Below are 25,753 nucleotides of genomic sequence, written 5' to 3' on the forward strand. Positions count from 1 at the left end.
CATGAAAATGGGACCATCATGCCTCGGTAGGATGCTCAATAATTGAGCAACCTACTGCTTATTGAGCATGCTACTGCAATTGTTACAACTGTCTCAGGACCACTGCCATTATAAAATTCTACACTGCTTTCAATCACCTTTCGTGTCATGAATTTGTGCAGTGAATATAAAAGTTAATTGCTAACATGAGCCTGTGATTCTTGGAGGCTTGCAAGTGAAAATTCCCCTTCGCTCATCAAAGAATGAAACACGAACATTAGCCATTTTTAAATCGGTGGTAGCAAAAACAACGTTTGGAAAAGTCCAACCATCTGATCAAAGAAATATAAAAAGAAACTCTGAATGGTGGACAGGAACAGAAACAAACTATACGTTCTGTAGAAAGGCAGAACTGTTTACTCTCATTAGCATTTTCCTCTCGTATAAGCTTTGAACATAATCTTCGTAAGTCTGAGAAGATACTTTCTACATTAATATAAATAATCAGTAACATCAAATCCTTCACTTCTTTTTTCGGCCTTTACGGGATAAGATCAAGACTACCCACCAGCAGCTCGGATCTGTTGCTCCAGCTTCAGTGATCAAACAGAGAGAAGTAATTATTTGTAAAATACAGATCATAAGCTAATGTTAAAACAGACCATATAATCAGCCAAGGCTGATGTACAAGGATGCTTTCGAGTGTATACTGGGAAGAAGCATTCAAAGAATTCTCCCTTCAACGATTCGGCATCATGGGATGAAAAAGATAATCAATGCTCAAACCATGATGGGGTTTTAAAAGGCCAAAAAATGAAATTTAAATGGATGTTTTTTAGCATACAAGAGTTTATTTTCCTCCTGAAGAAGTATTAACTATATGGACATATTTCCTGGTCCACTGGAGGATCGAAAACATTCTCGAACAAAATACCAGCTTCCTTCAACCGAAGTATAGACTTACCCTGAATAAATATTCAAGCTGGGTTTTCAGTACAGAGTATTCAAATTGCAGTTTCTGCGCACATCTCAAACACCTGCACCAAACAATCTCGCGTTATTCTGGTTCTGAACAAAATTTGTTCATGAGCCCAATTCATCATGTTTAGGATTGTGTGAAGGAACCTTTTCAATATTTCGGTCTCCTCCAAGAATGTTTTCTAGCACGAATATCTTGTCATGCTAATTGTAGTCAATTTTGATTAGATTAAAATAATGTGAGGTAGGTAGGAACCTAAGGTTTAGCAATTCGAAAATTGGGGTTTCCTCTATATGATCTTAAATGCGGGAAAGTGATGCTTTGTAATTGAAGTACCTTGAATTTACATTACATATTGAAACATATGATTTTTTGGGTTGTGATCAAATTGATCGAATGAAAGTTAAGGAATTTGTAGCTCCAAAATTTGGATTTTATGTTCTCAAGTCATTTGTATTCTGGTGCAAGATCCACACGATTCTTGTCTTGTCTTTCAGTTGTGACATTAAGGTGAGGTTTGTATAGTGAGATGAGATGAGATGAGATGATTTTAGATGAAAGTTGAAAGTTGAATAAAATATTATTAGAATATTATTTTTTAATATTATTATTGTTTTGAGATTTGAAAAAATTGAATTGTTTATTATATTTGTATGGAAATTTGAGAAAGTTGTAAAGATGAGATAAGATGAGTTGTCTGAATGGACTATGAAGCCCATAGGTGTCGAGGCCTAGTAATGAGTTACTATTATCAAGTAATATATGTTGCCGGTCCAGAGTCTATGATCAACTGAAAAAAAAAACAAATAGAATTTTTTTTAGGGTTTATCTAAATTTATGATATCATTCCAACAAAGACCTAAATTATATTCAAAATATTAGAAATTCAAAGAGCAACACAATCCACACGACTCTCAACTTTTATCATTTACTTGTTACACTAAGATTGTTAGGTAATCTTTTGGGAATATGAGAAATTGGTCCCTGCATTAAAAAAATAAAAAAATTGATCCTTATGTTTTGTGATTGTTTTTAGATGGTTCTTCCATCAAGTTCTCAATGAAAATTTAACCAAAATGCGGATGTGGCATGCCAACTGGGTCATTATGGACATGTGGAATGCCAAGTATTCAACAAAAAAAAAAGTAGAAAAAACATTAAAATATGTAAAAGAAAATTTCAAAATAAATAAAATTCAAGCAATTAGGAAGTCATAAAAACATAAAACAAATTAAAAAATCAGAAAAAGATAATTATAATATAAAAAATCCATAAAAATAAAAGACTTCAAAAAATAAAGCTAAAAATATAAGCAAAACAAAGCATAAAATGTAAATATAAAAAATGACTTAGATTGAATGCAATAAGATCATAAGAAAAAATAATAAATCATAAAAAATTAAAAATAAAAGCAAAAAAAATAATAAAAAGAAGAAGAAGAAGAAAAAAGGCATATTAAAAAAATCGTCAGGAAAGGTTTCCCCTCAGTTCCTACACCTTGCCCACCCACTAGCCCCCGTGTAGGGAGCCCCCAAATGGGAGGGAGATGTGGGAGGGTCGGGACCTGCCTTACACCGTGGGTGAGGGATGGAATTGGGGGTACACCTCCCAAATAATTTTCTTCTTTCTAAATTTTGTTTTTTTAATGAACATTTTTTGAATAATCACAAAACCTACAACAAGTTCTTTTTTGAAACGCAGGATCCTTTTTTTTAAATGGTGTAAATCCAAAGATTAATTTTTAATGACCCTAACCTTTTAGCTTCTGAATGGACTATGAAGCCCATAGGTGTCTTGGCCAAGTAAAATAAATGTTGTCAGTTCAAATTCTATGAATTGAAAAAATGGTAATTAAGTTTTTTGAGGATCAACATTATTTTATGAGATCTTTCAAAGAAGACCTAAATTATATTCAAAACATTAGACCATCAAAGAGTAACATCTCTACGGTCTCGCAAAAATGACCAACTCATGATTCTGAGTGAAAAGACACTGCCAGCTGCAGCTAAAAGGAATGCATCTGAGTCTTAATCATACATTGAGTGAACCCTAAAAAATCTCCACATTTGAAGACTTTTGGACAATTAATCCAGAATCCCTAAAGAAAGAAAGGAACTATAATCCCCTCATTTTAGTTACGTTTTAAATAAATCATTGCCTTAAGTGAATTAAGAAATTGTCCAAGACTAGAGCATTTCAACAAACATTTGCTACAGTCAGACATCAAGGACTTCATGATTATCGACATAATCAACAACGCATAGACTAGTCCAGAGATTTTTTGAAAAAAAACAAATATCAAGTAGAGTCAAATGGATCAGTTCTGAGAATTTTATGGCGCATGAGAAATGGGAAGCAAATAAGAACTGCACCATGAGAATGAAGATAACTCACTCTTCAAGGTTCTGTGCCTCACAGTAATTTCTGAACTCGATGCACACATTTTTAACTCTCATGGCACCGATGCTGTACGCCATAGGAAGATAGAAGGCAAATGTTTAAATTAACATTTTAAAATATTAAACCAAGCAAACAATTAAATAAACACACTAGATGCAAAACCATATTATCTATAGGATGTAATCTTAATTTGAAATACAAACAGATCCAGTTTCAGATTCTTCCTAGTAGCATATAAGCAATACAAAGGATGTAACTGCGCACATCATAGCCATTTCCAAGTGTTTGGAGAATTTAATTCAGCACAAGATAACCACATCAGGCATTTTAAAAAAGGGGAAAGAAACAAAAAGAGTGTAAAGGAAAAAATCAGCAAGTACCTGGCACTACTCCCCTTGAACTGATGAACATGGGCATCTACCTGTTTGAAATCCACAACTTTCTGTTCTCTACGCAAGTGAAAAAAATTCAATTCAAATTTTCCACTATTAGTGAAGCACTTTCCTTCCACTCAACAACAAAATGTAAATATATAAACTCACTCTCTCCAAAATCAACCATATAGATTAGACAAACTACTCACAGGGCTCTGGCCATATTGTTGAGGAGTTTTTCAGAATCATCAAAGAAAATAGACACAACCTCGACCACAAAATCTGGGCTGCTCTCATCTTGCAGTTTCCGAAGTTGTTCAAACTGGTCGTCCAAATATCCCTTCTCTCCACAAACAAAAACCCATCATCAGAATTCCTCTAGTTTAAATTCTGCTTGTCTCAATTGTAAACGGGTTAATTTCCGGGAGACTTTGAAAGACTTCATATGTTTTGATCAATTTTAAGTCTATACGTATGGAAGAAAAACATAGTATGTCATCAATTTCATCTGGGCAACAAAACATTCGTTTTACTATTCCTCCAGGCAAAACTAATCTATTCCCAAATCAAATATCCCAGAAAGAATTTCCAAAGAAACAAACAGATGCTTAACAGAACAAAACCCACCCACCAAGAGATCCTTTTCACAAAATCATATTTTGAACAAATGATGATGATGATGATGATAAAAACTGACCTCCTTACGCAGAAAAGCCGAGTGTTCAAGCCACTGTCTTTGCAACTGGCTCATAACATCCATGGTTGCTTTTTAGTCCCGACAGTGGGACTGTGTCACTCACCGAGAACGACCCAAAAACGATGTGTCAAAATAAATATCCCGGATTATGAGGGTTATGACTAAATAGTGAGTTAATCAGAGACGAAGACTACTGGACGAGTCTGTCTTTTTTCTCTCCTCAAACGTCCGAGGGTGTCTTTTTGGGAAAGCGTACAAATGACTTGCCAAAATAGGGACATGACGCTAATTAAGTTTGCTGATTTTCATAATTGCAATTTGTATGTACAACATTTAATTCTCTTTTTCTCTGAAAAAAAAAAAATACATCCATTTATTATTTAAGAGCATTATCTATATTCCCTCGTAGAAATGTTAAAATACACCAACTCCTCCTACCACCATTTTATTATGTTTTTATTTTTATTATATTTTTATTTTTATTATGTTTTTACTTAATGATTAAAAAATAATTATTAATAAAATTATATATTTTTTAATTTTTTTAATAATTAAAAATGTTAAAAAAACACGTAAAGAAATAATAAAAAATAAAAATTTCAAATATATTGAAAATAGTAAAGGAATAATAAGTGAATAGTAAACCTATTATGTAGTGTTAAACAGTATAGTTTGATGCCCTTAACACATTTTGTTTGATGCTACAATTATCTTTCACCTCAACTAAAAAGAAAAGGCAGGTTTGAAAATCTAGAGTTTTAGTGAAGAATGAAGTGTTTTGAGATTTGACTTGGAGAGCTTGGGTGAGGAGAAAATGTGAACAAATTATAGATGAGAAGTGTCCTACATATACATAAAGATTTCATAAAAGTAAACTCATAAATTAATATCATTTTATATAATACATTAAATCTATTTTATAATAAAGTAATTTTACAATTTAATGTACCACATCAAATCACAACAGTTTATAAATTTATTTTTGTAGAATTTGTTTTTGAAAGTTTCCAACCAAGACTTTAAACTTTCATAGCTATGGAGAGCCCATCCCCGTGGTTTTAGCGTGAGATAGTCTTTCTTCTTTCCAGAAAACCTCATTCCAGTGAGAGTCGTTGCCTGAGAGAAGGGTGGAGTTATGACTTTCACACTCCTCTCATTGTCCTTTCCATTTCCACACTGTGTATACACTTTCAAGGTAGTGTTTTTTCCCTCCTCCCTCCAACGGTTCAGTTTTGGTTAGATCTGTTGCTCTCCAGCCGCCATCTGCCTACACGCGCCATACCACCTCATCCAACAACCTCTGATCTATTAGGACAGAGCGAAACTGCGTCAAAATGTTAGGCGCATTGACCTCATGGGCGGCTTGTTGCCGTTGTGGCTTTCACGTGTCTGAGTCACCTTATCTCCTTCCCACTTGCACGTGGTTGTCTCGCACCATCACAAGAGCACGGGAAAGCAGATGATCACTAGCCGCAGATCAGTCCACCTAATGCCACGCTTTCTACTATGTTATCACTTTTCCTAACTGGTGATTTCGAATAAGGGATTGCGGATCTCTTCAAAACTTATCTCAATACAAATAAACAACAATGCATCTGCCTCTCTCACTACTTTTAGCGAAGGTTTCACTGCCACCAGCGATGGTTTCATTTTGCGAACAACTCATTACCGTCTTTTAAGACAACATCCTCTTGGTATGACATGGGCGAAGATCAAAACATTGGTCGCAAAAATCTATTTTTTTTTCTTTCCCTTTTTATACACTTCTTTGCACTGTTATTATGTTTTTGGAGTGTTTGTTGGTGAACTCCACCCCCTTCTCATATATCATCTTTTCTACTTTTCTAATGAAGACTATTTGCTTGCTTAGGAACTTTTTCTCTCTAAATTTACAGTTTTACACTGCCTGTAAAATTTCTTTCAACTTCAACGTCAATTTCATTTTCGATTTAATTTTAAAAAATAAAAAATAAAGAAACCATTTATTATTTGAATTAATTTTTAGAATTTTAGAGGAGACAATAATATGTTTGTACATTTATTGTGCCGACTCAGGAAAATACATATCTTTGTGCTAAATTGGTTTCAAAATGACTGTTCAGTTTCAAAAAAATCATTTAAGTTGTTTCTTAAAATACAAGTCCATTTGCTTCTCTACCACACAGCTTATTAAATAATTTAAAGAGATAACAAAAATTAAGAAACAGATGGTATTGAATTTTTTTTTTTTAATTTTTCATGCCTTTAAATGTTTTATTTTCTTGATAAAAACGTTCTCCTTTCTTACAGCTATATGAATCTTTGTAGTTATTTTATTGTGCTGTCCAAAGTACATTTCATCTGTTGAGTTCATGAAGTCAATAGTTTGCTTAAATTCTTAGAATTTTCTTTATAAATAATTAAATTAAAATAGATTAATTTTTTTAGAATAATACTAAATAAATTTTAATTTTTTAAGAATAATACTAGATAGCTGGCTATGAGATGTGCAAGCGTTGTATACTACTTTTGAAAAAGAGTAAAATCTGTTATTAAAAAATTAATAATTTCATCTGGATCTTCCATATTGCTAATACTAAATGGATATAATTTTTTTTTCCAATATATTAATTTAATTTTAAATCATGACTTGTTCCCTGACATCATGCATGCAGAGCAAAATGAAAATAACTTAATTATACGGATGGAGAGAGTGCATGATTCTACCCTTTTTTTTTTTTTTTTTTTTTTTAAGTTATTGATATTCCACTTGCATCCACCATGATTAGGGTTTTCATAATAATGTAATGTTTGGCTTTCAATTAACGTAAAAGAATGACGGGGATAAGTATCCATCCAGCATTAAGATTGAGCCATAATATTTGTTGGTGCCTTTTTTTTTTTAACTCAACAGTTGATTATATGATCTTTATAATGGTTCATATGGCAGATGTGTGAATCCATAATTTAATAAAGTAAATTAGAAAAAAAAAAAAAAAGATACCAGAATTTAAAGTAGTTTACCACTCAAGTCTACGTTGGTGGGTTAAAAGAGAATAATTCTTCTGTATATGCATTTTTTCTTATACAAATTTCAATTAATCAGCATTTTTCTTTCCGAGTAGACTCAAATTCAGAAGAAACAAAAAAAAGAGAGGCAGTTAGTCATACCTTAAATTATTAGTATTTTGTGATGTGATTGTGAAAGATGATTGTGTTTATTTGGTGGTAGGGAGATGCTTTTTGTAAGGCTTTTGGAGAACATGAATCTACACCAAAGAAATTAGGAGACCCCATCAATTTATGGGTAAGAGGAAAGGTGGATGATTGGATAAATATCCAAAAGAACCCCCAAATCTATGGTTCACGAACTCTCACCAGAAAGGCTCCTAAAATCTATCTTCTATCTATCTTATCTATCTATGACTGCAAAATATGTGTGTGGAGGAGTTTCCAATGAATTTCATTATTTCCTAAGCAAAGAATATTGTTATACTTGGGACCATATTCATTATTCCTCAAAATTAGCCATTATTTGCACATTCATTTTCCATTACCTGTAGCAGTAGTCTTTTTTTTGATATTGGGGATTGGGGAGGGGGATTGAACCCAAGACCTCTCTTATGGAGGCTGGGTCTCATGCCATCTGAGCCACAGGCTCTTGACTGTAGCAGTAGTCTAGTCATTGCAGATGTATGCAATCATTTTCCATTAAAAGTTGGATGCTACTTGTTTTCGGTTAAAATGGAATTGTCAACACAATCCCCTTGTTTCGGTTTTGTAGAATTCTGAAATGAAAATTTTAAATTTTAAAATAAAATTATTTTTAAATTTAAAAAAATTAAAAGAAAAAATTAAATTATTTATTATATTTTATACAAAAATTTGAAAAAGTTATAATAATAAAATGAAAATTTTAAGTTTGAAATAAGAATTTCATGTAGCCAAACCGAACTTTATGCTATTTACAAGTTTATAGATAAACACTACTACTTAGGATGCAATTAGAAAAACCTCTTTGTTCACCTTTCCCTAATTAGTTTCTCCTTATATTGATGCAAAATAGGTGACATTCTAAATAGCACAAAACATCAGATTCACTTTCATCTTTTTCTGTTTTTGGAACACCATGCCGACACCCTCAAAATCTCCAATGCTCATGCTATGCACCAGCCACAATAAGGGAAAAATATGAGAAATTGTGAACACAATGTCATTTTGTTTTTTGTTTTTTTTTTTCATTGTCATTTTCCTTGTTAATTTTTTCGCCTCCAGACGAATTTAAAAAAACGAAACATTATACAGATCGAAAAACTTGCCCACACCAATTCATCTGTACAGACGGTCTTCACTGCGACTTCAAGACAAAAAAGGTAAACCCATCTCTACTTTCTACCAGAGTTCTATAACTCACCCCCTTCCCTGAAACAAGCACCCTGCACAAGTTTATGAATTTCAATCTACAGAATGTACATTAGACGGATGAATCACATACTCACCATGGCAATGCTTCACTTAATTCGTCGCCCACCTGTCACATATTATTTACAGTTCAGTTCAGTTTTATAGTGAAAAAGTTCTACACCATCAATCGTAGGCCCAAAGCAGAGCTTCCTCCAAATCTTCAATGAACTGTCTCCATAAACGGCACAATAGAGGCTTTTCTTATTTATGCATCAGCCTGCGAAAAATCTGGAGAATGACAGGCACATATGAAGTCACATAAAATTAACAGCAACAGAATTCAATGTAATCAGAAACAATCAGTCATTATTAGTCAAGCAGTTGTTACATATATGGCTTCAAGGACTCGTGAAAAAAAAAACACTAATCCAAAAACATATGTGGCTTCAGTTTTTGTACCTTCTTCGGAAAAGGCAAACATGCCACCAAGCATATCATCATCATCCTCTGGTTTTTCCCTCTCACACTGGTTACCGTTGCTTTCAACATCAACAGCACCAACTTCAGTTAATCCATGGCTACCATTGCAGGGCATCACCTCAAAGTGCCCCGCCTGAAATAACGATCCAAAATCTATGGGATTGTGCACGGTTGTAGGCTCCTCATCAGGAGTATTCAAATTAGAAGCATATCGGTCAGGAGTTAAAACCAATACATCAGTTCTCCCACTACTGCTTACGCACAGGGCTTCTCTTGTGACACAACCATCAACTTGAGAATCAGCAGTTTTTGGATGTTCAGATAGAATAGGTACAATGTTTGAAGAGTTCCACTTTGGTATGGAATGCTCAACAGTGGCACATCCTCTTCTTTCATGGTAAATCTCATTCAACAAATGGAAACCAGGTGCACAAGGCTTCTCACTATTAATTTGATCCAAGTCAAGTAAATTCTCGATTCTTCTTGATGACCCTGACAGGAATATGATCAACAAAATAAACGAGTATTCTTAAAGTAAAAAAAATAATTCACTTTCAGCGGTTTGATGTAGATTGCTTCTATCAATAACAATATTAAAAGATGATGTCTTAATGTAATCTCTCTTTGAAAATGTATTTCTTACCCCCATCCGAGCTTTCAGTTGAACTAAGCGATGATGGTTTTGAGTGACAAATGACAGTCTCTTCTGTGATCTTGCCTTCGCCTGGATGAGGCCCTGAGGATGTAGAATTTGGATATTTTCCACCAGAAAGGTCTCTGAATCAAAGCAACCAAGCATGTAGTTAAAAAATAACAGAAACACGTAGATACAGAACCTCTACAGGACAACTGATAGGCTTTATGATGATAGATAAATTTTGGCAGTATCTGACTGGTTGAAAATCTCGGTAGGCAGATGATAGTCCAAAGAGTCCTACTTGCAAGCCGATGTGGGGGACAATCTCCACAATGCTGACATGACAGGAGTTGACTTAAACGAAAAGTTCAAAAATTTGAATTCTAAATTGTGGACACACCCCTGACATGTCAGAAGTTGACTTGAAAGAGGTTCAAATTTTTTAATTTTTATTTTTTTAATCCTAAGATGTTTGATTTTTAAACTAGCTTTTGTCAGGTGTGTGTTCTCAGCACCAGCTAGCAAATATTTTTCTTTTGGAGTAAGTAACACTACAAAGTTGACATATACCGAAGTAAAGATGATTTGGACTTTCTCAGCAAATGCCTCTAGACCCCATGATTGCACATTTAAATCACTGGACAGCTGTAAATTGTAACAGCCAAATCAGTGTATATATCAAGTATATAATTTGTTATCAGTACGTTTATGACGAAATATTGAAAGAAAAAAATGTAGTTGTAGGCACCGATCTTTATTCTAAAGCATATATAAAATTGACTTGAGGGGATAAACCTCAAGGCTATAGTGACAAAGATATAAGCCGTCATCAAATATTTTGAGATGCTGTACCATCTCAGTGCTTTGGTATCAATGACAATAGGACCCACACTTGTTCCTCTCCCTTGACAGCAACAAGAAGATCAGTTGAAAAAAGGCTGTTGAAAGGTTACTTTGACACGTCCCCTTTTAATTAGCATTTCAGGAAACCATAATCCATGTCCAACACCAAGAAAGATTAAACCAATCTTAACTAGAATCTTTTATCAAGATACAACACCAAAATACCAGGATAGGAACCACTATACCAATTCTTATGTAGATATTAAAGCCAGAAAGGAATTACCTGTCACTCCAGTCTGATTTTATGCTAAGGAAATGGTCGAAAACAGGCAACAATTCCTTCCTCTTTATTTCCACTTCATGGATGTGGACTTTTTCAATTTCATACTCTCCACCAGCAAGAGTGTCAACTCTTGGAGATTCCATCGTATAAAAACATACCTAGAACAATGAAATAAATAAATGACAAACAGAATATAGCAGAAGCTAATGGGCATCACAACTTTAACACAAAAAATACCTTGGATTTTTGCCATATTGGTAACCTGCCAGAGCTTATCTGCACCTCTGCATTCGATAGGTACCAGTGAGATCTTTCATGAGGCTTTCCAGAATAAGTCTTCACCATATTTTTCCCCGTCATACCACCATTTATGCACAGAAAATCTATTCCATAGTCATCTGCTGAACTGGAATTATTCTGAATAACACCAGTAGCATCCTGTCCATGAATATTGGTACCAGAAACAAATTCCTCTCTTTCTTGCCAATCTGACCTTCTGCATACATCCCACCACTGATTAGGTTCAACTTTAACTCTTAACTCATCCTCCTGCATATGCACAAATGAAGCTGATTGGGTCCTCAAACCGCTGTCAGATCCTTCGATCCCTACTGATGGCAAAAGTTCATGTTGAACTACATATCCTGATGGAGTATAAACCAACAGATGCTCCAAGGTATTGGCCTTCGAGTTAGCATGCTGAAGAGTTTGAGATAATGAGTTATGGAAAATAGCAGCAACAGCTCCAGATGGCACAAAAACCTTTCCTGTTGCAGAAGCAGTGGGATTGCTAACTGTATTAAGCCATCCAAAACTACTATATTTTATTCTGCTCACAACAGAGAGAGCAATAGGTGGTGGCGGAGGAAAAGATTGCTGATGAATGATGCAAGATGAAGTAGACCACCAAGGCGCAGACAAAGCTGGAAACAGGGAGGGCTCTTCACCTTGGGAACTTATAATTCTGAAACCCGCATCACCACCAAATGGGGACAAAACAAAAACATGGCAAGTCCCCTTGGATGAAACAACTGCAATCCACTGACTATAATGACTAAAGCAAATGTCCTGGATTATCTGCGAGATAAATAAAACAGTAAAAGGAACAAAAATAAAACCTCATAAATCAAGTCCATACAAAAAAAAAAAAAGTTAGAATCATAGAAAGCAACAATAATTTTTAAGTTGAATTATACGAACAGCTGATGTTATTCCACGATGTAGCTGGTAAAGATGCACATGAGAAGAGCTCCAGTCATAACTTAGAACACCCGATCCACTTCGAGTGCAAGATGGCATTATCCGGAAAATATTTATGTTATTACCATACACTGAGGCAGTAACCAGAAGAGTCCCACTAGGGTCAAAGCATAGTGCGGATATTGGACTGGTATGAGCTTTAAATTGTGATATAACAGCTCGGGAAACAAAGTCCTTGACAACAACCTGCAGTCAACCATTGTTACAGAGAGTCAACAGCTATATCTCACTTCTCGCCTTTTCAATATCGTTATGAGGAATACTAAATGATACATTAGTTTGGTTCAACATGAAAGAACCCCAAAGGTAGACAAGCATTATATTCAGGTAATTTTCACACATTTTCAGCTTTTAATGATGATCAACAATATAATCAAAACTTTTCCCCAAAGCCCCTTCAAACCCACCCTTGCAAACTAAACTCCGGTCCCGTGCACCGCACCCTCGGAAGTTTCTCTACATGAAACTAGTTAAATTGCTGGCTTTCCAACAGGGGGTGTGGCCCAAAGGATTGTTTGCACCCATGAGGTGTTGAACCTTAGACCTTGAAAGGAGTGATACCCCAAGACCGAGACCTTCACCACTTGGGCCAACCCCTTGGGGTTATATAATGAAAACTTTGCATCATACAATAAGAATGCATCAATGAACTTGCCCAGCAAACCAAAAGACTATATCTAGTCTAAAAGGGATTTCATTTCCAGCATTTGGATGAAGTTTCATACCATAAAATAGCATATGATAATATGGTTGGCAAGCACCATTTTCAGTATAAACAACAAACAGAGCACTAGTTTATAAAAGAAGTAAACTTTAATGCTTATCAAGAATAGCACAGATACTAATAACCTTCACAAAATTTTATAAATGGTTACAATGCTTTGCATATACATAGGGAATTAAAGACTAACCATCCCTGCATTATCCATATCTGTTCCTGAATGCCTACCAACTTTCCAGCCTGAATTTGGGGATACTGGAGAGTTAGATCCATCAGGGAGCAGTTCTTGATAGTATTTTGACAAAGTTTTGTATCCCTTGTCTCCCAGGTTGATTATTCCAGCAGCCAATTGTTTACTAGATTCCTTTGCATAACGGGCAACCAAACTACCACTTCCAGGTGATGTCGACGGACTAACTCCTGGAGAGGGAGTGAGGTTTTGTGGGCTTAATCGACCCATATTAGAAACCAGAGGATTGTTGGATGCATAAGCTAACCATCTTGGACCCACAGCCATTGGACCATAACCAACATTAACCCCAGTGGCTCCCTGTCCTGCTAACTGAGGAACAGGATAGGTGAGAACACTGAATTTATTCTCAAGAGTGAGCGCATCAAAGCAGTAAATCTGCCACCAAATACCATGAAGTTTTAGTCAATTGGGTGATCCATAAGCCCTACATTACAAATACTGCCGTCAATAGATTGGTAACAGGGCATCACACCTACAGAGTAAGATCGACTTCTTAAGTCCTGACTACCACAAAGGACTACAAAAATTAATGCCAGTTACTGACTGAAAAACAACATTATCATTAACAACCTGAGTAGATATCCTTACAGCAGATTCATGCGAAAAACTAAATGCAGATTCGTGATAAGAGTGGTTCTCATTATATGTCCTGTGTACTTGGGCACTTGCCAATTCTTAAATCAATTAAAAAAAAAAAAGAATGGTGCTCGCTTCAATGTCTGCCTCAGCAAGAAAATGTTGAAGTGAAGAAGTTTGAAAGCCAGACAAATGAAAAGTACTGAAAAGGGTAAAATCTATATGAAGGTTGATATCATTCAACCTACATATCTGTACTTCTAAACTTAATAGTGCAGACTAAATGCCACAGATAAGGCCATCTTACTTGTGTTGCAAGACCCACGGCTACAATTCGAGGACTGCATCTAACCATGCACACTGCAGACCGGAATCTCAGGACATGCACGTAGCAATGAGACCTAAGAGAGTAAAATCGAACAGCTGTAGGAGAGTTGGCAGAGTTTCCTGATCGGGACTCCAAATTACCTTCTCTTCCTAAACCACCCAGATTGCTACGATGTTGACTGAGGCCTGAACTGTTCATTTCATCTCCAGCAACAACCAGCAATAAAGGATGTGATGTTTTAAATCCTTCAACACCATCACTCAATGCAGGGAAGGGCTGTATCTGTAAGAATGAAACTGGGCCATCACACTTCGAAACAAGTTCACTGAAACTAGAGGCATCCTCCACATCAAGGACTTGAAACCCATTCTGATAACCAAGCAAGAGAACATGTTTGAAGACAGATGGACCAAGCTCAAGCCTGTCAAAGCCAGCCCAGGTTACCTGTCCATGTACAAAAATTCAGAAGGCAATCTGGTGAACACAATTCTAGAGAAAGGAGGCTAAAGTACGCAAAAACCCAACAAATTTACTGAATACGTTTCACGCCAGCCTTCATAAGCTGGAAGAAATACAACTAGAGACAACACCAAGAACATTACCTAAAAAAAAAAAAAGCACTTAGCACCATTTTATAAATTTAGACGCCAAAATAATTGCCTGAATGACATAATTCATTTGTCTTTTCAATAAGGCAAAGTAGTTATATTACTTGTGAAATTTATATAAAATGGAAGTAAAAATATTATATGTGCAAAGGGCGTAACTCGAGCACACAAGAAGTACACAAACACCCAACAAATATCAAAGATAATGAAAAGGAGTACAAAACTCTACAAAATTAGAAACATTAGTGAGGGAATTAAGAAAAAAAAGTTGTAAAGCATTTCCAAATAGCATTGTTTCTTCAAATTAAGGTTATATTTCAAATACAATTCAACTACTAAATATTGTTGGGACGAACCATAGACTCAGGCATCCTAACTTCAATTCCCAACTAGGAGTTCCCTTAGATTATTTGATACACAATTCTAGTGGGTGGGTAGTGTGTCCAAGATTTACTCCCCAATGATAGGTCCAAAGGGCCCCACCTTCGTGAAGTTTCACGTCATAAAAAAACTAAACGCAGTGTCATTAGCATGACTTTCACTTTCCCAAAAGGGTTGCCGTCATGCTCTTTTAGCTTTTCTTCCAAACTAAATTTCACCATCTTCTGGTAAACTATGACAACACAAGGGAAGAAACAAATGCACCAGATTTTGTAAATATTCTATGTTCTTCATTCATCTGTGTGACAGGCCAATGCCCATAGAAATAAGGTGTGGAAAAAGAAACTTCTTGGCTCATCCAAGGTGCATTCTCCGTCTTCTCCAAACATTCCTTTCAAGTGAAATACACCACATGAAGCATAAAGAAATCAAATTCCATATAGCAGAAATAGGAGAATTGCCCCAAAGACCTATCCACAAGCAAAAAGATCCACACCCCTTCTAGGCATCACCCAAGCCAATCCAAACCTTCTAAAAATTTCATCCTATAACACCCTTGCCACCTCAGACTGAAGTAATAACCAATTCACCACAATTTTTACATATAAAGCACCAATCCATAACTATAAGCCCATGCTTCCTTCGGTTGTCAATGGTTAGGATTTTCCCAAGAGAGGCTGTCCAAACAAAGAAAGCAACCTTGGAAGGCACTTTACACCTCCAAATGCAATTCCAAGGAAAAGGATTATGATGCTAACAAGATAAAACCTAGTATATGGATTTAATGGTAAACTTCTTGTTCCCATAGTGGATCCAAATCATCTTATCCACCTCAACCTGGCCAATACTTGTAGCATACAGAAAACCAAACAGATCAGAAATACCACCAATCTCCCACTCCTGCACAACTCTAAGAAAGCACACATTTCACATAGGAGATCAACTAGAGATAACCAAAAGATCCACCACCAAAGCATCCTGATTATGGGCAATCCAGTAGAGGGCAGGGAATGAAACCTCAAGGGATGCACTACCACAACAATAGTCATGCTAGAAGCTGACTCTGGAGCCATCACCAATCACAAAACAAATATAGTTGGCGAAATCTCCCCAGCCACTCCTAATATACTTCCACAACCCTACACCATGTGTGCCTTTATTATACAATGATATAATGTGTTTTGCACATGAAACGAATGCACCTTTCACATATTAAAGTTTCCATTCTCAATATCATCTTTAAGCATAACTTTTCTGGAATTTTTTACATGTCAAATATACTATATCATAACTCACAACTTTCCTAAAACACCAAATATTCACTAGACACCCTTTCATTTGAAATTAGTGTTTGTATGTGTGCATAAAGTACAACTATATAAGTACATATATTCCACAAAACATCGGCTTTAAAGTTTGGTTTTCAGATATACCATTTATCCTAAATATTGTGGGACTCCCAATCTCTCCCCCAATGCTATGCTATTGGTTTCCTTCCCCTCTCTTCTTATAGTTACCACAAAAACAAACTTATTAGATTGAAGGGAAGAAAAAATGCGTATTTTTATATACAGTGTGGCATATAGGTTCATAGTTAGACATCTTGTAAGTCCATGTGTGTTAAAAGCCCATTATGATATCTATATTCCAGAAGAATTGCATATACTCAAACCAATTCAAAACTGAACTAGAAGTCAAAGTCTCAATAACTAGCTAGCTATGTAATGAAACTGAGAAATGTACAAGGTGCAAGAGAGCTTACAATTAAAAATACTTCATGCGAGGTAGGGCATGACGAGGAGTATTAACTTAAATTTGGGGTGTGTATCAAAGTCGGTACAGAATTTACAAAGAAGATAGAAATTTTTTTTTTTGATAAGTAACAAAGAAGATAGAAATTGGAATAGAGAAATGAAAAATCAAAGCGATACCTGATCTTTGTGATCGTCAGAGGAAGCGGAAGAAATCGAAGCAGCGACCGAGGAGCCGGCCGAGCGGACAGTGGAAGCGACGGTGCTGGCATTCGTGGACACGGTCTTGAGGCAGGAAGATATGATCCTCAGAGAGTTGGGCAACAAGCCGTTGTTCTTTCCCTTACCCTTCTTCATCCTCCTCCACCTCTCCCAACCACCACTGCTGATGCCGACTCGCCGGAGCTACTCCCACTACCACCGCCTTCTGCCTCCGGAACAGCCGGCAGCAAAGCCGGCGACAAACATAACCGATCGCCGAAGACGATCGGAAAGTTCATCCGATAACTTTGACACGATCGCAATCGGACACAAAAAAAAAAACAATAATAATCAAGCAAACAGAAAATACCAACACAGATATCTTCCCCGTTCCCTTAGAGTTTGACTAGGAAACCTTGACGACGAAGCAGCCGTCTGCCTCAGTCGTTCTATAGAGTTCCTTCAATCGAAGTTCACTCTAGTTTCACTCGCTTTCTTTCGCTTTCCCTCCCTCATCTCGATTCTCATCCGCGTGCTGTGCTACTGTAAAGAGTTGGAGACACACCTCTTGGGAGGGTGTAATCGAAATTGTAAAAGTTATTGTGTGTTAGTTTTACAAATGGGGAAATAAAAATGGAGAAATATCATGGAACAAAATGGGGAATTTAAAGAAATTACAACTTCTTCAACAGACACCACCGCTACTGGGGAATGGGGAGACCTCCTAAAAGAATATCTCTTTGCGATGCTCAAAGATAACCACTGACACACGCTGCGATGGCCAAGGTCTCTCTCTCTCTCTCTCTCTCTCTCTCTCTCTCTCTTCTTTTCTTTTCTAAAAAATAAAATTGAAAGTTACAGTTGTTTTCATGTTCGAGTTTCTTTCTTTGTTTTTCTTTTATTTTGGATTTAAAAAAAAATTAAAAAGAAATTTATTAATCTTCAATAAAATTAATTTTCATCTAATGATTGTCTCAACGTAAAAATTAAAATCATTTTTACAAAGAGTAATATCAAATGGGTGATACTGATACTACACCCATTGAGAATTCTCACCCATCAGGCAATTCTTTTTTATTTTTTTAAATATTTTTTAAATTTCTTAAATATTTAAAAAAATCAAAAATTTATTAAAAAAATATTTCTCTAACTTTTAACTAAAAAAAATAGTCGGTGAGAATTTTCGATAGCCACTCTAAAATCTTGATGAGAGTGACATTTTTCATATTACATACTATTTAGAGTATGTAAACTTTACGCACTTCATTTATAATAATTAATTTTAAAAAATTATATTTTAACATATTTTAAATTCAATTTATCTATTTTTATAACTTTAGTATAAAACTTAGTTTTAAGAATTTATATTCAAGATTTTCTATTTTTCTTAAACCCAATAAATAATATTTTGTTTTTTATTTAAGTGATATCTTAACATTTTTTAATTCACAGATTGAGCTTAATAATATTTTTAGTTTACAATATTTTGAAATTTAGTGTTGAAATTAAACCTCTTTTATCACTTGAGGCTGTAAAGGGTTTCCATTTAGGTTCGTAAATCCGGTTAGAGTAAAGTGTTGTCATTGGAAATAAGTCAAATCATATATGACACAACTATGTTCATAATTGAATTGTATCATATCAGCCACATTACTCATTTAATACATTAATTATTTTGAATTGATTTGAATATCATAGCCATTGATTTATTTTGATGGATTTGACATTATATATTAATTAAATTTATTAATAACAAAATTAATTTGATATTTGACTTCTTAACAATAATCAATAAATATATCAAAATATTCAAATATATATCCAAATATTCAAAAATATGATTATAATCGTTTGGAATTCATCTAAATAAAAATAATGTACATAACTAAAACATATAATATAAAAATTTATTTTTTATGTGAATTTTATATTTTATTTATTTATTTAAAAGTATTACATGACAGTTATATAATTTACGATTGTAATATTTTTTCTCTTCTTATAATGAAATAAATATGATTTAATTGTATAAATTAAGTGGGTCAATAAGTCAATTGAAAGTCAAACGAGCTTATGCAAAATTGACTCATTCATTAATATCTGGTTTGGATGGAGATACAAAATATCTCATATGAGTTGATAAAAAAGAAAAAAAAAATATCTCATATGAGTTGTACTTTATCTTTTATCTGTCTATTTAAATAATAAAATATAAAATATTATCTCATTCCTAATATTTTAACCATCGCTTTAGTAATAATACAGTACCACTACAATTGATCTTTTATAAAATTTCATCTACCATTACAATAATGCTAACTATCACATTTTTAATATATATAATTATCTATTAAAATTTTAAATTTTATTGTAATATATAATTAGAAAAATATATTTCAAAATTTATAAAATATAGTATAATAAATACGTCATAATTAGAATAATTTTGTTTAACATAGAAATGCATTTATATTTGAGAATATTGAAATAATCACGGTCAACTATAAAAAATACATTTTGAAAAAGTCAAAATATTTATGAGTTTTTAAACTAATAATAGATATTACTTATTTTTAATATATTCATAATATTTTCCACCTAGTAATTAAAAATACTTTTCAATAATTGGTGGGACCCACTACTTTATTAAGTTTTCAAAATGTTAAAATCATTTGATTTCATCTCACCATCTAAACACATTATTTTTTATAAAATATCTCATCTCACTATTCAAATACACATTTTTTTCAAACTATCTCATCTCATTTTAACTCAAAAATCTCACTATTATTTAAAACATCTCATCTCATCTCGTCCGAACGCGTAACGAAACGACACATAATTGTATATAATCAACTCCACTATTTTTCATCCAAACACTTACTTTTTAACAAGTTCATATTTGCACATTGCATTAAATATTATGACTGATTCTGGAATTCAATTTAAATGTTATTAAAATGACAACATTTTATGTCATGTTTGCTTTAATCATGGTCAAGGTGAGACCATTTTGGCTGGAAAATTGCCTTGAGAGATGAGGTCATATATTCTATATGGCTGTAGAATATAATTGAAGTTTGAGTATAGCTAGCACAAACTTCCCTTATTATATTTTTCTTCTTTTATATAAATACATGAGCGGTCAGAATGAATGAGCAAACTCAGACAGCATACTAACATTTTCTTTGAAGTTTTGCTCCTTTTTGTACTTTAATTGACTTATTCATTAATTGTATATAATCAACTCAACTATTTCATCCAAAATTTAGTTTTTATCCACTTGTTTGAGTTCATATTTGAGAGTTGTATTGAATATTATCGATCTTGTTTAAACGTTTGATTTTGGGATTCAATTTAAGAGTGATCAAAATGACATCATTTTCTGTTCTATATACTTCGATTATGGTCAAGGTGAGACCATTTTTGCTGGGACAGTGACTTGAGAGATGAGGCCATATCATATAACTGAAGTGTTGCTCATTTTGTAACTTTAATTTCAGTATGTTGTGGATAAATGAGTTCCCTTTTTTTTCCTAAGACGTACCTGTTTGGTCAAAGCAAGGGACAAAATGGTGTCATTTCAATGCAAATCTGTTGTAATTTATGTTTTCTCAGGTGATATTCATAGAACTTGCAATAGTGACACAATGTCGTCAAATTATAGGTATAGAGCATTTGACTTGGTAGATAATTGTGAGAAGAGTTGCTGATTCTATAAAGAAAATTATATATATATATATATATATGTAAATTGAGATTTGTGTGATACATCAAGTTACATTTAGCAAAAAAAATAGTTTAGGTGTTGCATTAATAAAAATAAAGTTTACAAATTGACAGACTTGTTCTAATGCGTCTGATTACAAATTTAATTTTACTGTAAAGAATATCAGTTTGGGAATTTTATTTTGTGAAGTGTTAGCATTTCTCTTAACTAGGAAAAGCATTTGATGGCTCCAAATTGCTGCTCAATGAATATCAGACACTCTTAAGAAGGATATACAACTGTAAAGAACCTTGAAGAAAGTTTCTTTAACTTGATCCATGTAAATTGAACTGTACAGCGTATTCTTTACAATGAAAGCTAATTTGACATTTTCAATCCTCGTTTCCTATATTCTTTATATGCACTTAGGTTCAAAACCAATGTCATTCATTCCATTTGTTTTTTAACTAAGTACACAGGTTAAAAAGCATAAACATTCCTTTCTTCCATCTCCAACAGAAGTATATAATTATTCTTTTCTTCTGGGGCCGACATACTATAAGCTTGATGGGGCAAGATGAATCAAAGCTTTGTTTCCTCAGCAGCATAAACGATGAATGATGAGGTACGATCATCGTTGCTGGGAATTCCATATCTGATCCACCAATGATGATGTTTAATGCCAACTAAATCTTGGTTGAGTAGCGCTCTTCTGCACTGATGAACTCTGTTTGGAATGCTTTTCGGAAGAATTCGGTTCGGCTTTTTCTCATGCATTTCAAGCAGCTAAGGTCGCCATTCAGAAGCTGCAGAACCTGGTACCCATGTTCAAATGTAAGCAATGGAATTTGTCACATACGGTGTTGTGTCATGTGTGGCTACAGAGTTATCTAATGTCAATATAAAACAAGTATCATAGCTTCCTTTTGCACCTACTAGGAAAGACAGGACATCCACTTATAAAATAAATAGTAGATCAAATTAACTGACTGGAAAACCAAAGAATTACAAGCTCGGTTATCACACTCGAGACCTGCCAGCCAATGGATATGCATACGTTGTTCTTTTTTTCTATCTCAGCAGAAGAATGAAAAAGTTACCCTATACTAGAATGTCTTGAAAATGAGACAACAATGAAGCATTGACATTGAAAAACATGTATATATTAGTCTTGCCAAATTTCCCTAAACCTTGCCTTATCTTTTATAATTAACTAATATATGATAAAGTCAGTCTTTCAGGTAAGTAACATTCCAAGACTCAACCATTGTGTCCCTCTCAACAGTGACCAGGAAGTTTATCTCTTAAATTTCATTATCATTGTTATCATATAACACGATGCAAGCTCTTCAAGAACAGAACATGCCTGGCTCATACAGGGCCGTCGAATTGATGACTGTTGTATGCATAAAGAAGCAACCAAGAGCACAAGATTTATCTGATGAGAGTTGTAGTTATCACCAAGAGAAGGATCGATGAGCTCGTTGATGTGGTTCTTCTTAAGCAAAGGTTTTGCCTGATCCAGTACAAAGAAAGGCACTACTCAATAGCCACCCATCTGAGTTGTAAATATAACATACAAGTCCAGCACCTGCACATGGCCAGATAAGCAAGAAACATACCCATAAAACAAGGCTTTGCTGGGAGTAATCTAGTGCTCGGCGTCCAGTGACTATTTCCAATAGCAGCACACCAAAGGCAAAAACATCAGTCTTTTCATCTACTATGCCATGCAGTAAGTACTCGGGAGCAAGATACCTGTAAGAATTAAAGCAATGAGTCTTCAAGTTAAACATGTGGTGTATAACTTCACAAAACTATGTTGGTTTCAAACCCAAATGTGCCTTCAAATTTTGACACGACATGGTGAGTCCACTGCTCTGGCAGCCATTTTGCAAGTCCAAAATCACAAATCTGTACAAAAGATCAGTACTGAGTCCATACTACAATAATATCATGTATAAATACATCGGGAAGTACTCTGAAATAATTTACCATCAGCTCCATGAAGAGTAGCATGAACATGGTCAAAATTGTCCAAACAAAGGTATCTTACATAAAAGTTGATGTTAAGTGACTAAAAAGGGTACCTGAGGCTCAAAGTCCCCTGTAAGCAAAATGTTTGAAGCCTTAATGTCTCTGTGAATAATTCTTCTCTGACAACCCTCATGAAGATAAAGTAAACCCTTAGCTGTCCCTAGTGCAATCTTAAATCTAATACCCCATTCCAGCTTCTCTTTTGAACCTATAAAAGCATGCATCCCATTTTGCAGCAGGGGAATAATTGATGAGGATCCATTGAATCAATCGTCAAGATTTGAAAAATGGTAACCCAAAAACGATAACTGACCATAAAGCAGGGAAGCTAAGCTCCCATGTGGAGATAGTTCAAGAACGAGGTGCATTCCTCCTTCAACCCCATAACCAATTAACTTAGCAGTATTTGGATGGTTCACATGTGCCATTACTCCAAGCTCTGATAAGAAGTCCGCTACAATTTCGTCGGCTTTCCCTTTTGTCAGACGTTTGATTGCTACCAGCCGCCCATCTCGTAAACACCCCTTGTAAACTTCAGCATAACCACCCTTTCCAATCAGATTCTCTACACCAAAGCAAAGCTTTATCTTGGTATGGCAGAACTAATTTCAAATGGGTGTGCTAATAAATAAAATTTCCAGATATAAAATCGAAATCTTGAAGCATACGACAAAGTACAAACCGTGGCTGAAATAATCGGTAGCAGTTTGTAGCTCATACAAGCTGAAATTTTTCCATGGTAAATTGGTATAGTTCAAATCGGGATCGACACGAAAAAATGGCACCATGGACATGACCTCCCTCATACTACCACTCATTCTTCTTGAGAGCTTGGTGACACTGAGAGGATGCAACGTATCTAATGATTTCTTGGATCTATTTCTAAATAACTGGACAAATCCACGCCAGCCTGAAACGGATTTTGAGTTGTGTTGGACTTTGGAGGCCGTAGCGTGTTCTTTCGAGGAACATGTTTCAGATTCTGAGCTCTTAAAGTAGTCCTCGAGAACTCCAACAGGAGAAGATGAATCTACCTTCTTTTTCATATCTGAAGATCAGAAACCGACTGAGAAAAAAAAAAAATTATGTATATAATATCACTATCATGCTAGCAATGGTATTAGAGAAATGTGCGATTTTGAGTAAAATAAGTGAGAAGATGGGAATTTTTACCTCAAGGAGAATCAGAGGCAGCATAGATAGCATCTGTTTTTCTTATTTTGATTTCGTTAATAGCATTTCGCTTTCTCTGCAAATATGACCCCTCCACATTTGGATTAGAAGGCAAACCATGAACAAAAGAAGCCAATTACAAGTAAAAACCAACAAAAAGTCTAAATCAGAGAGAATATTTATATATACATATAGATTAATGCCTTAAAAACATATGAAACAGACATTGACGTAGGTACAAAGAAACTGAACTGATATGACACTGGGGAAGAGACTGGCATCTTAGAAAACAAAGCAAGGAGAAAAAATAAAAAATAAAACTTGGAAGAGCAGTAAATACATTTCAAACAAACACCGACACCCTTAAAATTAAAAACCACAACAATAATCTGAAGCCTGTTGAAGTACCAGACCAAAAAAGAGCATGACAAACAAAATTACTGAATTATGAACAGAGGCATGACTCCACATGAGAAACAAAACTCAAAGTTGATGCCATAAACAAAAATTTCATAATTTGGGATAGAAATTCAAATCACTAAAGCAAGTTAAACTCGGGTTTGGGCATACCATGAAGAAGAAACTGAAGGTTATATCATGTACGTTCCATCTACAAACAGAACAAAGAAACAGAGGAAGCTAAAACCAGAAGAAAAGATAACAGAGAGAGAGAGAGAGAGAGAATGAAGAGGAAAGAAGATGCCGGGTTTTGATTCGGGTGAAGTCATGGCGCTGCCTTTGTATGTTTTCTGGATTACTGTTCACAATTATTTATTTATTTACTTCAACAGTTTCAGTTTGGATTATCGTATTGAAATTACTTTTTAGAGGAAAAAAACAAACAAATTTTTTTATTACTGTGCAAAACTGACGGTTGATGGCATCTCTGTGTCTTCAGACAGGACAAGGATCTTAAAGGCTCTTATTCTTATCCGGACAAAACATGGTAACTTCATCGGTCAGAGACGCCTTCTGTTGCCTTATTGGTCCCCTTTGAATGAAGCGTGCAGCCTTTTGGAGCACTAAAAACGTGTCCTATATACAATGGACCACCCAATTTTAGTAACCATTTAATATTTTCCTTTGAATTTTCAATTTATCATCTTGATAGATTGAAAATTCAACACAACACATTATTAAGAAAAAAAACATTTTAATATAAAAATAAATAAATAAATAAACAAATCAAGACGTAAAAATAGGTCCACGAGTGATTTCTACTCATCTTATTATTATTAGTATCGTCATTGCTAATCAACAATTTAATACTATTACGACGAAAATGATGTGAGGTCAAAACTTTTCTACTCGTGCACGATTCCTTAGCTATGTCATGTTGCAGCGCTATAATACAACCCTTCTCGTCCCCACAGATACACGACAGCCGGTAGCTTTACTTGTATGTGCTACATATCCATTGCGTCGTGGTTACAACTTACAAATGCCTTTTGAGAATATAACAACAATTTTTTAAATTAAAATATTAGGCGTTTATATTATGGATCGAGCCGGTCTTCCTTCTACAAGGCATTAGATCTTTAATGATTTTTAAGTTAGTTGTAAAAGTAGTGTTTTCAAAATTTCAATTTCAAGATTTATCGTAATCCTACAACATAATATTCCTCCATCATATGTGACGATATTAATAAAATTTGAAACATAAATATTTATTTTTTAAACTAAAAAAGTGGTTGCATAAA

General features: G+C 34.5%; 3 protein-coding genes across 7 annotated transcripts; all 3 read right to left on the reverse strand.

Annotated features, from left to right (window-relative positions):
* Nucleotides 1-240: 240 nt before the first annotated feature.
* LOC122314911 (histidine-containing phosphotransfer protein 5-like) lies at nucleotides 241-4,679 on the reverse strand. Of its 2 annotated transcripts, XM_043130559.1 has the most exons (6): nucleotides 4,430-4,675; nucleotides 3,942-4,072; nucleotides 3,739-3,807; nucleotides 3,353-3,424; nucleotides 944-1,016; nucleotides 241-572 (listed from the first exon to the last, which is right to left on the reverse strand). In XM_043130559.1, the coding sequence occupies exons 1-6, from the start codon at nucleotides 4,490-4,492 to the stop codon at nucleotides 540-542; spliced, it is 441 nt and encodes a 146-aa protein (XP_042986493.1). In that variant the 5' UTR covers nucleotides 4,493-4,675; the 3' UTR covers nucleotides 241-539. The 2 variants fall into 2 exon arrangements, with proteins under 2 accessions (XP_042986493.1, XP_042986494.1); XM_043130560.1 differs by lacking the exon at nucleotides 3,353-3,424 and having other exon boundaries at nucleotides 4,430-4,679.
* A 3,928-nt stretch (nucleotides 4,680-8,607) lies between these two features.
* Nucleotides 8,608-17,962, reverse strand: LOC122315761 (autophagy-related protein 18g-like). 2 transcript variants are annotated; one of them, XM_043131898.1, is made up of 9 exons: nucleotides 17,114-17,962; nucleotides 14,173-14,637; nucleotides 13,227-13,664; nucleotides 12,256-12,501; nucleotides 11,293-12,132; nucleotides 11,056-11,213; nucleotides 9,936-10,069; nucleotides 9,272-9,784; nucleotides 8,608-9,089 (listed from the first exon to the last, which is right to left on the reverse strand). In XM_043131898.1, the coding sequence occupies exons 1-9, from the start codon at nucleotides 17,288-17,290 to the stop codon at nucleotides 9,085-9,087; spliced, it is 2,976 nt and encodes a 991-aa protein (XP_042987832.1). In that variant the 5' UTR covers nucleotides 17,291-17,962; the 3' UTR covers nucleotides 8,608-9,084. The 2 variants fall into 2 exon arrangements, with proteins under 2 accessions (XP_042987832.1, XP_042987831.1); XM_043131897.1 differs by having other exon boundaries at nucleotides 8,608-9,100.
* A 3,171-nt stretch (nucleotides 17,963-21,133) lies between these two features.
* Nucleotides 21,134-24,793, reverse strand: LOC122315762 (receptor-like cytosolic serine/threonine-protein kinase RBK2). Of its 3 annotated transcripts, none has more exons than XM_043131900.1 (9): nucleotides 24,624-24,793; nucleotides 24,054-24,129; nucleotides 23,563-23,928; nucleotides 23,194-23,445; nucleotides 22,934-23,088; nucleotides 22,678-22,757; nucleotides 22,466-22,601; nucleotides 22,210-22,359; nucleotides 21,134-21,658 (listed from the first exon to the last, which is right to left on the reverse strand). In XM_043131900.1, the coding sequence occupies exons 3-9, from the start codon at nucleotides 23,924-23,926 to the stop codon at nucleotides 21,530-21,532; spliced, it is 1,266 nt and encodes a 421-aa protein (XP_042987834.1). In that variant the 5' UTR covers nucleotides 23,927-23,928; nucleotides 24,054-24,129; nucleotides 24,624-24,793; the 3' UTR covers nucleotides 21,134-21,529. The 3 variants fall into 3 exon arrangements, with proteins under 3 accessions (XP_042987834.1, XP_042987833.1, XP_042987835.1); XM_043131899.1 differs by having other exon boundaries at nucleotides 23,563-23,946; XM_043131901.1 differs by lacking the exon at nucleotides 24,624-24,793 and having other exon boundaries at nucleotides 23,563-23,946; nucleotides 24,054-24,158.
* Between the last annotated feature and the right edge of the window lie 960 nt (nucleotides 24,794-25,753).

The sequence above is a fragment of the Carya illinoinensis genome, chromosome 7 (assembly GCF_018687715.1).
Source record: "Carya illinoinensis cultivar Pawnee chromosome 7, C.illinoinensisPawnee_v1, whole genome shotgun sequence".
Taxonomy (NCBI): Eukaryota; Viridiplantae; Streptophyta; class Magnoliopsida; order Fagales; family Juglandaceae; genus Carya; species Carya illinoinensis.

Bases quoted from the DNA above. Each gene is read 5' to 3' on its own strand.
- LOC122314911 (XM_043130559.1), bottom strand. From the start codon at position 4,492: ATGGATGTTATGAGCCAGTTGCAAAGACAGTGGCTTGAACACTCGGCT. The intron at 3,808-3,941 runs GTGAGTAGTTTG...TCACTTGCGTAG, and splicing joins AACAATATGGCCAGAGCCCT to AGAACAGAAAGTTGTGGATT. The intron at 3,425-3,738 runs GTACTTGCTGAT...TATGGCGTACAG, and splicing joins TTCAAGGGGAGTAGTGCCAG to CATCGGTGCCATGAGAGTTA.
- LOC122315761 (XM_043131897.1), bottom strand. From the start codon at position 17,290: ATGAAGAAGGGTAAGGGAAAGAACAACGGCTTGTTGCCCAACTCTCTG. The intron at 12,133-12,255 runs GTTCGTATAATT...TTTATCTCGCAG, and splicing joins ATCGTGGAATAACATCAGCT to ATAATCCAGGACATTTGCTT. The intron at 9,101-9,271 runs GTACAAAAACTG...GTCATTCTCCAG, and splicing joins GTTTGCCTTTTCCGAAGAAG to ATTTTTCGCAGGCTGATGCA.
- LOC122315762 (XM_043131900.1), bottom strand. From the start codon at position 23,926: ATGAAAAAGAAGGTAGATTCATCTTCTCCTGTTGGAGTTCTCGAGGAC. The intron at 23,446-23,562 runs GTTTGTACTTTG...GCTTTGGTGTAG, and splicing joins TACCGATTATTTCAGCCACG to AGAATCTGATTGGAAAGGGT. The intron at 22,360-22,465 runs GTATGTTTCTTG...GTACTGGATCAG, and splicing joins AGCAAAGCCTTGTTTTATGG to GCAAAACCTTTGCTTAAGAA.